This window comes from Hippocampus comes, unplaced genomic scaffold (assembly GCF_001891065.2).
Source record: "Hippocampus comes isolate QL1 unplaced genomic scaffold, H_comes_QL1_v1.1 scaffold245, whole genome shotgun sequence".
Classification (NCBI taxonomy): domain Eukaryota; kingdom Metazoa; phylum Chordata; class Actinopteri; order Syngnathiformes; family Syngnathidae; genus Hippocampus; species Hippocampus comes.
Window position 1 is genome coordinate 771,493 of NW_017805834.1, and position 14,048 is coordinate 785,540.

General features: G+C 41.6%; 1 protein-coding gene across 1 annotated transcript in view; it reads left to right on the forward strand.

Moving 5' to 3' along the window:
* The window catches only part of lama5 (laminin, alpha 5), a 128,753-nt gene that overhangs the window by 41,244 nt on the left and 73,461 nt on the right, over positions 1-14,048 (forward strand). Inside the window, exons 5-11 of the mRNA XM_019887747.1 lie at positions 3,592-3,762; positions 5,309-5,406; positions 7,794-7,909; positions 8,694-8,812; positions 8,885-8,975; positions 11,055-11,189; positions 11,272-11,337. Coding sequence (XP_019743306.1) covers positions 3,592-3,762; positions 5,309-5,406; positions 7,794-7,909; positions 8,694-8,812; positions 8,885-8,975; positions 11,055-11,189; positions 11,272-11,337 — 796 coding nt within the window. The remainder of the gene's footprint in view (positions 1-3,591; positions 3,763-5,308; positions 5,407-7,793; positions 7,910-8,693; positions 8,813-8,884; positions 8,976-11,054; positions 11,190-11,271; positions 11,338-14,048) is intronic.

Here is a 14,048-nt window from a genome sequence, read left to right on the forward strand (position 1 = left end):
AAATACACGCAACGCCCACCCGATGCGACGGAACGAGGACACCGAGATACATTTTCACTTCGCGTTTTTCGATCATCAGATTCGAAACGACGACGTGTAAGTGAGTTTTTATTGGCGTGCGTTTTACTGTAATTGTGAATGATTTTAACTTTATTCACTTAACGTCCTGTAGAACGCGGCACTAGCTTAAAAGCAGCACCCACTCGACACAACCGAACAGACATGTTCGCTTCGCCGTTTATTACATTCATCAGATTCGAAACGAAGACGTGTAAGTGACTTTTTATTGGCGTGCGTTTGACTGCAATTGCGAAAGATTTTAACTTTATTCACTTACGTCGTGTAGATCATGGCATCGAAACGTAGAAGAACTGTAATGACTGGAGCGGAGCGAGTGAAATGCATCCGTTTGAGCAAGGCTGGACACAAAGTTAAAAGCATCCAGCAGACACTTGGAGTCGGAAAGACGCAAATCTACGAAACTTTAAAAAACAAGGCATCGATTCAACTCCGGATGACAAGCCACCATCCAGCGAGGAAGCAATGCAAATGGCAACAAATCCATCAGTATGCACAAGAATTACCAGACATCGGTGATCAACGGGACAGTTACTTGCAACTAGCAACAAAACTGTATGACACGCAGGCAAACATTGTCATAAACCAAAGAATGCATCCAACCAAACAATCCAAAATAGACACACTTTTTTTCCCAAGACAGAAAAAAAATAAACATTAAAATACTGTACGTATTTTACTGTTGTGATTTTTTTTGGATGCACCTGTATTGCAGTTTTTGTTATATAAAGTTTTTGGACAGTATATTTTTGTATTTTATTGATTGTGTTGTTACACGTGCATTTTTCTCAACATACTTGCAGGTTCATAAAGGACATGTACCATGCTCATTTCCCAAATGAGGAATTTCTGTTATCAGGACAAATTGGACAGCGCAAACACGAGTCCGCACGAGAGAATATTTACTGTATTGTGTTCATGTATGTGACGTCACTGAAGGCCTAAGGTTGAAATGCACGGCCCGCCACTTTTCATAGACGTGGTGAGGTTGTGGGCAAGCCTAAAAATCTTCACGTGGCAATTGAGACAGACAGACATTATAGTGACAGCGGATGAAAAAAACATTTTTAGCCACTATCGCAAAACATACATTTATGTTTTTGTGTGTCGGTCCATGTACTATTGTAGTTTGAGCTCAACTTCTACCTTCATGACTTGAAGAGCTCTACGATCTTCAAGCAGCAAACTATACCTGGAAATGCAGCACACCGCACCATGTCTGCTATGTCATTTGCTGGCTACACACGCACGGACAATGCTGTAATTAATATGTCCTCCGAGCTTGCCCGCATGAGTGTTGGAGCCTAGCCCAGCTGTCATCGGGCAGTAGGCGGGGTATACGCTGAACCGGTTGCTGACTAATACAGTGTTAATATAATAATCAAATGTTGTATCCCCATACACATGAATATCATCTCGAAACAACCTACACTGCGAACTCGAATCCCCCCCAACCTTTCCATGCTTAATGTGTTACCGCGCATATGGTCCGTTCTAAAATACCGTATTGGCCCGAATATAAGACGGTGTTTTTTGCGTTGAAATAAGACTGAGAAAGTGGGGGTCGTCTTATATTCGGGGTCTAGACATTATACCCATTCACAACGCTAAATGCCGCCATCATTGAAGCGAATGCTGAACTTGACTCCCGAGGCCAAAGTGAACCCCTGTAATGAAGAATAAAAATAAAAATAGCGGTAGCACGAAGAAGAAAAATAAAAATAGCGGTAAGAAAGAAAAGAGAAGAAAATAATAGAAGAGATAACAGAAAATGGAGAAACGTAGCGACAGTCTGGAGAAAAGTGGGTCGAAGATCGGCCAGGTTAACCGGCAGCTGAGAAGTTATGATGTCATTTACATTTCAAAAACCAAAAGCCATTCATTTACGAATGTGATTGCACTTTAGTTTACATATTTAAATGTTGAGATATTAAGATTTGAATGTGGCAAAATAACATGCTTTTTCTCTCAAATATATTGTTATAAACATTTGTTTCAGATGTACTGTAATTATTTTCTGTATAAAAATTAATTTGGTGTTCTAAAAGTCTTTTTTCAAACTTGAGTCTTGAAAAAGAGGGGGTCGTCTTATAATCAGGGCCGTCTTATATTCGTGCCAATACGATAATAAAATGATGTATGAAGTTAATGAATTAATTAGACAAATATTTCTTACTTTTGTTTTGTTGTGGCTCAACAAAGAAATCCTCCTATGCCCAAACAGAGCTGTCGCACCACACACATCACTGAGAGTTCCTCGATAGCTGGAGACATCATTGAATTTGAATTAATAAAGAGAAAGCCGGACTGAAGCATGACAGTATTGGCCACAACAGATGGGACTTCAAGGGATCCAAGGAGTGGAATTTGTTATTAGAACATGTCAGAGTTTTTTACTCGGACAAAGTTAAACAAATGACTCGACACACAGAGAAGATTGTCTTTCTTATCGGCGGAAGAGGATCTCTCAGGGCGAACGACGGTAGTTGCCCCGTGATCACACTTAGAGTACCTTGTCCTCCAGTCGGACTTTTATTGTTTGCATTTGCAAAATACAAGAAAAACACTGCCCCCGATATTTGCATACCACACCCCCGGTCCGGCCCTTTGGTAGTGATCTGATTGCCTTGGTTTAAACTTTGAACCACAGATACGTTGACACCTTTCAGTCTGGTCTAGAACGAATCAGCACGTTGCAGACTTCGCAGATGACAAATGTCCGCCTGGGCGCGACACCCGTTCCCAAACCGTTTTTTGATGTTTTACAACACTTCGTTCCCAAATTGTTTATTCCCACTTTGTGACTGAGCCTAGCCTTCTCCCATCTGTTCGCCCCCTTGCTTCAACGTGATAACTGTGAACTTCAAAATCCCTCCGCCCAAACGGCCGACACCTTTGCGCACAGGCGTTTGGGGCCTCTGAATATGCACCCAAACGTCTCGACATGCCCACATTAAATGAAACTTTAAACATGATACAATTTTGCTCGTAGATTTCTCTATCAGAACGACACGAACCGGTGCAAATTGGCACACAGCAATGCTCATTTGCGCCACCCACCATCTTCTGGAACTAACTGTACTTGCTCATTTTTCTGACAGTTGATGTGCTTGTGTTTTTGTGCTTGTGTATTTTCCCACTCTTGTGAATGGATTAGGAAGCTAACAGGAGATTTGTTAAAAAAACACTGCAGAGATTGGAAGTCTGTCATGACATGTAGTATGTGACAATATCGATGCAGCAGAATGAAAACACCCACAATGCACAACAAGCACTTGAGAAGGATACAGTATCGATGTCATCATATTGATATTTTATCCCACCACTAATTCATAACATGGCATAGAGCATGAGCACATGGTAGTGGCAACATGACAGAGCATTACTAACACAACATTGTGGCGCAATCTATTGGAAGGTTGAAAAGCTTGCTTCTATTATTTTAATTTTGCATCTTGATGTGTATTTATTTCCCTTTACTTTCTTCGATGTATTTATTGTATTACTTCGCAGATTGTGGTGTCGCTGGTGAACGGCCGTCCTGGAGCGATGAACTTCTCCTACTCCCCCGTGCTGCGTGACTTCACCAAGGCCACCAACATCCGCCTGCGCTTCCTGCGCACCAACACTCTACTTGGACATTTGATGGGGAAAGCCTTGCGAGATCCCACTGTCACACGCCGGGTATGGACATCAGTCGCTAGCTGCTAGCGACTGAGAGCTGACCTAGCAATCTGCATGTTCACTTAATGGTAGTTTTTGTTTAACGTCACACAAATGCACTCAAATACACTACAGCACTCTCACAAGATCCAAATCCAAGTCTCTTGTCTACAAAAAGCTGTTCCATAGCACAACTGTCATGACATATATATATATATATATATATATATATATATATATATACATATATATATATACATATATATACATATATATATATATATATACATATATATACATATATACACACACACACAGAGAGAGAGAGTCTGAAACAGTGAGGAACACTATCAACAACTTGACACACAAAAAATATATACAGTGTAAACAGGGACACGGTTCCCTTGATGACCACCAGCTTTTGGAAGTTGGCGCTGTCCAGTCTGGCCCTCTCGAGCCTGAGGATGTCACTGACTACAGACGCTCCCCAGCTTACGAACGAGATACGTTCCGAAGGATCGTTCGTTAGGTGAATTCGTTCGTAAGTTGCTTCTGTGCTATATTTTGTATGGAATGTATGTTTAAGGCTTATATAAGTATGTTTAAGGTTTATATAAGTATAATAAAATGAAGTTTAACTTACTTTTGGAAGATGTACTCGAAGGCTTGAGGAGGTGATGGAGGGGGAGGAGAAGGAAGAGGAGGATTTTATATCATGGGGCCGAGAGGGTCTTCGTCGCCGTTGGAATGGGCTTCAAGAGTTACTTCCTCCTCCGTAACATCAATGAAGGAAAAAGTTGAGGGTCCAGGAGAAGAAGATGAGGATTGACGAGTATCTTCCTTGGAGGGTGTAGTAGAAACTGGCCGAAAGAAGCGATCTAACGACGATTGCACAGTTTTCTTCTTTTTCTCATCATAAATGATGCAGTAGCACTGTATGGCATCATTCATTTGATTTGCAACCTTTGTGCAACGTTCAATATTTGGGTCTTGCTGCTAATCTAACTTCCAGCATCTCTGTCCGAGAACATTTTTCGACATACCTGTACCCGCAAAAATGTTCGTATGTACCGTTGTTCGTAACTCGAATGTTCAGAAGTCGGGGAGCGTCTGTATGGAGAAAAGCTTCTCAATGGTAGCTAGGGTTGGGGTTGTTGTACATGATGAATAATGTAACCCTTAAATAATGACACCAGTCTTCAAAGGCTGTGGTATGGCGGGTTACGATTATGGTTTAGTTACAATGTATTTTCCTGCTGTCGACCTTGCTAAAATAATCAAAATGGTTGGACCGCTGCATCTTGATTAAACTTTGCTCCGTCTTGAGCGTCCTCACTCTCATTCACCTCTGTCTTTAATATATATATATGTATATATATATATATATATATAGTTTGTCTAGAACCACCACTGGTTGCAACTTGAATGTACCTTTGTATGCTGCTTTTGCTGCAATGGATCGTTGGTTCTCACCTAGTGTGCTTTTGTGGGGGGGGTGGTTGTGTGTGTGTGTGTGTGTGTGTGTGTGTGCGTGTGCGTGTGTGCGTGCTTGTGTCCACGTATGCAGTACTACTACAGTATCAAGGACATCAGCATTGGTGGACGCTGTGTATGTAACGGACACGCTGAAGCATGTAGTGCTAAGGACCTCAACGACCCTTACAAGTAAGAGCACAAACGCACAAAGCACAAACGGCTTACTGAACTGAACTCTGAGCAACCTTTGTTTCGAGGGCAGTCTTTATTTGGGATGATGTCAATTCAAGACTGTTCGCCATAATTCTGGAAATCACACACACACACACACACACACACACACACACACACACACACACACACACACACACACACACACACACACACATGGACTTTGGGCACACTAACACACTTCATGTGTGCTCACTGCTCTCATACGCACACTTTTTGCACTCGCTCATACAGTCACTGCCCCAACACTGTCTATCTTGCTTCCCACCCCACACACAGCCCTCAGACTGTCTGTTCGTCTAATTGCCTGTCCTAAGTTGTTTTCTGGGTGGCAGGACAATTTGGTTTTACTTTACAGCTCCACTTCTAGTTCACTGGCAACAACACTCACATGTGCGTTACTCATTTGCAAAGTGTGTGTGTGTGTGTGTGTGTGTGTGTGTGTGTGTGTGTGTGTGTGTGTGTGTGTGTGTCTCAGGGGTGTGAGTAGGTCAGAGACAATGCATGAGGTAAAGGAATGTGGTATGAATTGATTCAAAGGAATTTCCTTTTAAAACAAAGTGCCATTAAACCTGCAAGCAGCAGCCACACGGGAGTGCCAAAGATGAGGTACGCCGGGCAGATGATCAGAGTTAGTGCCTATCTACTCGTTCGTCTGTCTTGTAAAGACACATGGACACATTTATTAATACACCTCCATTAATGAAAGAAAAAGTTATAAAAATAATGTTCATAATAAATACACATTTTATGAAAATGAACCAATTACTTGGAAAACAAACTCATGAAACAGAGCAGAATAAAAATGATACTACTCTTTATATTTTGTTGCACGTTTTGAAGCAATTACTGCAATGGACCATTTTTTTGTAACATTTAATGAGATTTCAGCAGGTCTCACAAGATATTTTGGCCCACTCTACATGAGCAACTGTTCCACTTATCTCAGGTTTGACGGGCGCTTTCTCCAGACAGCATGTTTCAGCTCCATGCACAGATGTTCAATAGAATGAGCGATTTTTGGGTGGTTTTAGCTGTGTGCTTTGGGTCATGATCCTGTTGCAAGACCTATGACCTGACACTGAAACCACCTTGTGCCTGATGTCGCGAAACAGCACCACGACCTAACTAGCATCCTCCATGTTTCACAGTAGGGACAGTGTTCTTTTCTTAGTATGATTAATTTTTGCATCTGTGAAAATACAGCAGAGCCGGATGTGCCTTGCCAAACAGTTCCAGTTTTGTCTCGTGTGTCCGTAGGACAGTCTCCTAGAAGCTTTGTGGCTTGTCAACATGCAGTTTGATATATTTTTTTATTGATTTCCTTGGCGGCATGGTGGTTGACTGGTTAGCACGTCCGCCTCACCGTACGTGCAGGGAGGTTCAAATCCGGCTCCGGCCTTCCTATGTGGACTTTACATGTTCTCCCCATATCTGCGTGGGTTTTCTCTAGGTACTCCGGTTTCCTCCCAATTCCAAAAACATGCATGGCAGGCTGATTGAACACTCTAAATTGTCCCTAGGTGTGAGTGTGAGCGTGGATGATTGTTCACCTACGTGTGCCCTGCGATTGGCTGGCAACCAGCTCAGGGCTTAGTTCTTCCCGTGGCCAATGACTTATACGATTGGTTACGGTATAATCACAACATGCCAGTCAATAAAGATTGTTAGTTAAAAAAAAAAATCATATCAATCCAATGATGTGTTGTTTGCGAATGTCGGTGGCAGCAGGGTAGCGAGGTTTAGGATGTTAGGACCTACTGATCCTAGAATGGATGATGAATATAGTCTCAGTTTCTGCACCAAAAAAACAACATCATTGCTTCTGAGGCAAGTAAAACAACATTGAGTTCCACCAATCTCCTGTTGAAAAAAATGAAGCAGGATCAGTGACATGACTAAACAACCATTTAATCGGGACACAAATCATCATATCAAATCTGAGTGGAAATTCACCTGGCTTCGATACTGTGTCGACAAATGTATGTTATTCTGTAAAGTGTGTGAAGACGAAGTCTTCAATGATCGCAGAAGAATGCTATAAAAAACACACAAGTACTGAAGACCACAGGTGTGCATTTTCTACCGGTTTAATTTTATTTCATTGGTCATCTGCACACATTACCTCCAATAAACTTTATTGTGTGTGTGTGTGTGTGTGTGTGTGTGTGTGTGTGTGTGTGTGTGTGTGGTGAAAGTTTGGATATGATTGACTGCCGACCAATCCAAGCCGCTGCTCGGCTTGCGCCCCACTTCTCACCCAAAGTCAGCTGGGCTAAGCTCCAATAAACCGTAATGATGATAAGTGCTATAGAAAATTAAATGAAATGTCATTGCATGCACAGGCTGCAGTGCGACTGTCAGCACAACACTTGCGGCGCATCATGCGGCCAATGTTGCCCTGGATACCACCAGTTGCCATGGAAACCGGCCACCACTTTCAGCGCCAACGAGTGTGAACGTGAGTGTTGTGCTTCAAACATTTGTGACTCTGAAGTTTGAACTCAAATGTGCACACACACATAAAACAATAACAGTTTGTCAAGTGTAGTCCTTTCTTTGTTTCCAAGAATAGAAATTTAATCAGGTGATGTTTGAAGTCAGTTTTTAACATGCATAAAAAGTAGGCTTTTCACAATCAGGATTTTGGGGCTGATGAGCGAGTTTAAAATAAACTCAACTCAACTCAGCTGTATTTATATAGCACAAGCACCGCTGTATACAAAGTGCTGTACATATAGAGCAAATATCATTTATAAAACTAATAATGGAGACAGTAGAAAGCACAAAACTGTACAACTAAAATCAAGTCTGAGTCATGCTGAGTCAAAAGCCAAAGAATACAAATGAGTTTTAAAAATGAGCAGCGACGGGGGCTTGCTGAATGTTCAGTGGGAGGTCATTCCAGAGAGAGGGACCAGCAACGGAAAAGGCTGAACAATCACTGATCTGATCAGAATTTGGACGTCTGTCCAATCTCTTTCAACAATTTGTATATTTACCGTAAAGTCGACCCCAAAATTGGAGCCAGCCCAATCCACGAATAGGAAGAGAAAAGCACGTTGTTTTCCTTCTTCTGTTGAAGCTCATGTGTGCATCTCAGACAGCAGGGGCGCTGGAGCAGTAAGCCTCGCAGTGCCCTTCATTTGACCCGTTTCCACGAACATGTACATGTAAACTGAGGCTGTTATTGTGAAGGCCACTACACATGCCTCGAGTTGAGAAAATGTCTTCAATTTTCCCAGCATGCAACTGTCACCGCCACTCGTTTGACTGCTTCTACGACAACGAAGTGGCTCAGCGGCATGGCAGCCTCGACATCCGTGGAGACTACCATGGGGGCGGAGTCTGCCTCAACTGTCAGGTAGGCCATGCATCAACACTTGCCACGCTTCTTTTTTGTTTGTTTTTGTTTTCAACGTCACTTCTCTTCTAGCATCACACCAGCGGCATCAACTGTGAGCGCTGTATCCTTGGATATTACAGAGCGCCGGACACAACCATTGACTCACCATTAGCCTGCGCACGTAAGTCATGTGGTCCCATCGTATTTTTTGGACTATATGTCACTTTGGAGTATCGGACGCATTTCTGGGGGAAAACAAAAACCGAGACTCACAACATAGAGCTCGGACTTGCACCCGAAATCCCCGGTCCCGAATCTCGTTGTAGGCAGCGAACGAGTTACGGTTGGATTCAAAACTTCTGCTTCTAACTATGAAAGAGTTTGTATTTTCAGTTTAAAATGTCTTAGCTCAACTAGAATCCTGTGTCACATTGTGGCCAACGCTCTAGTAATATGACGCCTTTTGGTGCTTTAAATCGTTGTGGCGGATGTCATATTCTAAAGAACGCAGCCGTAATGCACCAAACGTTTTTGCCAACCGCCAAAAGAAAGTAGAAGTACAAATGGAAGAATTAGTAGTAGTAGTCAAGGCAACTGGTGTTTGACATATGTCATTAAGTTTGCTGCCGCTGCTAACTGCAAGAAGCTCCAGCTTTGTCTCTACTTTTGCATTTGGAATCTGCCACGGCAAGGACTTACTATCTCCAGCAATAAGATAATGTGATTTTACGAGTAATGCTAGTTGCTAGTTACTTGAACTTGTAAGACGTCCCCACAAAACCTGTCTTAACATGGGGTGACTAGGGAAATGTGACTTATGATGAGAAATTGACGAGATGAAGCACAAATGGACAAGACGCGAATAGCTGGAGGGTGCTGATTTAATGTCAAAAGGAACAGGGTTAATATGAATAGTTGGAGATGAAAAACAAAATGTTACACAATTTGAAATAAAACTACAGTGGTACCTCTACTTATGAAATTAATTGGTTCTGGTTTTAAATGCCCTAATCCGTTCAGAAGTGGTTTTTGCCTGACATTTTGTAAAGAACTGATCCAAGCACGTTTGCTTTTGTCGGCTTTTAACAATCCTTCGAAAATGTCCAAGGCAAACATCAGCATCGTGAGCGATCACTTTTTTCTGGGTGATTCACATTTACGTAAAACTATCGGAACAGCTCATGGCCCGAGGGGCGAATGACGAGCACACATGCAGTATCTATCTATTTATCTATCTACACACACACACACACACACACACACACGTATGGTAGAGGTCCCTCCGAGCCAATGGGATGCTGTGAAGATGCCAGGTAATAGCCAATGGCAGAGCAGCTATAAGTATGTTGCTTCAGGAACCTCAGAGCTGCGAGGAGCAGCCCATACTGTATTTTTACCTTTCATCTCTTGAAATTTCTTTCGTAACAAGAGGCAATATTTTCCTGTTGAGGCGTTTCGAAACTTGAAAATTTCGTATGAAGAGACGTTCGTAAGTAGAGGTACCACTGTACACTTTTTGGGTGTAAAAAAATGAATTGGAGGACCCAGTCCTTTTCTTGATTGGGAGGGGTTGGTGCTAAGACATAATAATAGTTTTTTCTTAATAATAATAAAAAAAGAAAAAGAATGAACAAACCTCTAAATTCATCAAAAAGCTGATAAACATTCAATACCCTTATTCATGAAAACCAAGTAAACTGGGACAAAAAAAACTAAATTCCGGAAAAAAAACTGCAGGTGCCGGACTAGGAATACGCATGTGTCCACTGTACTTTTAAATTGCAATATCACCTGTCACCCCAAAGATGGTAGACATGTCTTAGTTGCGCTTAGACTGAGTCTTATACAACCCTACACTACAACGTGAGTAGGCCTACTAATTTTTGGTGAATTTGGAATGATATGATATGCAGGACAATCAGACTACATTAATAATGTTAAAATATTGAGTGAGCTGATTTTTGTAAAAAACGGCACACTAATCTTTTTTCCATTTTCACCTACACCTCTCGAAGTCGACTTGGGACTAGTCTGCGGACTATTGCTTTACCGCAATCGTATGTTTGGGCACGTCTACTATGGCTATTCTTGCTCTGTGCTAGACTGACATCCGTCCTAAATCTAGATTTATTCTAAAATGATCTAATTTAGGTCAACTATCTATTCCATCTCATCGTGTGTGTGTGTGTGTGTGTGTGTGTGTGTGTGCGTGTGTGTGTGTGTGTGTGTGTGCGCACGCGTGCGCGGTTGCACTTGTCAGTCTGTGACTGTGACTCTCTGTTCATGGACGGGACGTGTGAGGACATAACGGGAAGATGCTTCTGCAAAGAAAACTACGCTGGTGACAACTGCGACCACTGTGCTGATGGCTTTGTCAACTTCCCAGAGTGTTACCGTAAGTCTCTCTTTCTGATTAAGACGATTTACGGGATAAATGACATCAATTGCTCATGTCTGCCCATTTGTCTGTCTACCAGCAGCAGTTTTCCCCACGTATCCAAGCAACAATAATGGTGAGGCCAAACCAGCCGGAGAGATCATTAGTAAGTATTGTATTCATCAAATAAATAGATAGCTTAATTGACATGTCATGCAGCAAAGCCCGACCCACATGGACATCGACAGTAAAATACGAAAATAAACTCATTGTCATTGACAGTGTCTTACTTGGTTGATAGCATGACAAATACATACAAACAAAGAAACATTATTGTAGACCAACACAACATTGTTTTCATTTTTTAAATAAATGATATTGCTTTCTCTCCCATGCTTGTTCCACAAATTCCGCTAGCGTAAATAGACCTCCTCCACTTTTAAAAGCAGAGTTCCATTTTTTCATACTCATCAAGTTCAGAAATGTAATTACAGATCCTGGACATTTTATTCATGAGTATGGTCCTCAAATCATCAAATGAGGGTCATTGAATAAATAAGGTGAATTTTTCGGTAGAAGGACTTCTTTTTGTTGTTCTACTTCTTCCATTCATAACTTTGCTGCTGTGAATTGTGAATTTTTCCATTACGAGACTAATAAAGGTTTTCTTATCTTATCTTATCTTAATACAGATAGAGGCTTACTTTATTTTTATTTATTTATTTATTTTTTTTTACGTAGTCTCCCAGTACAGTCTCACACTTTTCCCATCTATGCACAAGCTTCCATATTCCCTCAGCGTAAAAATCTTTGTCTCAGCCAGTTGCTCACAACACTTCATCGTCACAAAAAATGTAAGCTTCTATCTGTATTAGAAGTCCTTATACCAAAAAAAAAAAAAATCACCTTATTTATTCAATGACCCTCGCACATGGTACAATAAAATAAAAATGAATCTCATTTTCGACTTCCCTCAGATTACACAATAGACAAAAGACAATAGTTCTTTTCTCCTCTGGAGTATGAGTGAAACTTCCTGTTTCTCAGGCTAAGGAAGTGTCCCTGACCTTATCTTGGCACATGGAGATTGCTGCCTTCTAATTATGTTAAATTCAACATAAATTCCAGTTTTATAGCTATCCTTGATGAGACAGTATGTTCTGAGCTTTGGTTTGCGTCACAAATTCATGGCCCACTTATATTTATACTTGGCATACATATTATTCTGGATCTCTTTGATATTAAACTTTAGTCTGTTTCGGAATTCAAAAGACATATTACAATCAAGAGATGAAGTTTTGATCTCATTTGTACAGGGATGGTCATGTGCAATATTCCCATATGAATATTTTTTTGTTTGGACGATAGTCTGGCATCTGTTGGAATCTAATAATAATAATAATACATTTCATTTGCAAGCACCTTTCACAACACTCAAGGACACTTTACACCAAGAGCAAATAATAAAACCACAGATAAAATTATAAACAAAGAATAGAAAGATTTAAGGTGGATATGCAAGTCTGAATAGGTGGGTTTTGAGCTGGGTTTTGAATGTGGAAAGAGAGTCAATATTACGAATAATGGGTGGAAGTGAGTTCCAGAGTTTGGGGGCAGAGCGGCTGAAGGCTCTGCACCCCATTGTACTGAGACGGGCAGAGGGAAGAGAAAGGCGGAGGGAGGATGAGGACCTGAGTGCGCGAGAGGGAATGGAAATTTGAAGATCTGACAGATGGGGGGGGGCAAGGTTATGGATGGCTTTGAATATACAGTGATACCTCCGCTGACGAACGCTTTAGATCACGAACTTTTCGCCTCAAGAACATTAAATTTGCGAGCATATTGTCTCTGATGACGAACTAGTTTTCGGCGGACGAACCAAACCACGCGGTCGAACAGCGCCACGGTGGCGGCCACGAGAAGCTGACGCACGCTCACGAAGTCCCAGTTCGTCACCCCCTTTCTTTGAGTGCGGACGTGGTTTGTGTTTGATCGACATTTTGGACCATATTGAGTGTACTTTTGCTATCATGGGACCGAAAAAGACCCCACCATGCTCCTTCCAAACAGTAACTCCCTCCCTCCCTCCTCCTCCCACTCCATTCCATCAAGCCATCAACTACCATCACAAAGGTAAATAAAACAACTTTATTACACAGTACAGTTTATTTCTTGAATTACAATACAACAGCACGTTTATTTTCCATAAAATAAGGTATATTTTTGTGTAGTTTTAAGGCTTATTTAGTCGAAAATTATGCTTTATGGGGAACGGGAACGGATTATTCTCATTTTAATGGTTTCTTATGGGAAATAAATGTTCGGAAGACGAACTTTTCGCCTCACACACACCTTCTGGGAACCAATTATGTTCGTGAACTGAGGTATCACTGTATAGAGAAGTAATTTGAAATTAATTCTAAATTTGACAGGGAGCCAGTGGAGCTATCGGAGGATGGGGGTGATATGATGGAAGGAGGGGGTTCTCGTGATTATCCGGGCTGCTGAATGCTGAACAAGTTGAATTTTATGGAGGAATTTGTGATGGACACTGAAGAGAAGTGAATTGCAGTAGTCGATACGGGAGGTGACGAGACTGTGAACAAGGATAGCAGTGGTGTGAGGAGTGAGTGAGGGCCGGAGCTGGTTGATATTACGAAGGTGGAAATACGTGGACCGGGTAATGTTATTGATGTGGGAGTGAAAGGATAGTGAGCTGTCAAGGATGACACCCAGGCTCTTCACCTGGGGGGAAGGAGATACAGTGGAATTATCAATTTTGAGGGAAAAACTGCTGGCTTTGTGTAGAGTAGATTTGGTACCGACAAGGAGGAGTTCTGTTTTATTGCTGTTTAACTTGAGGAAATTATGGGTGAA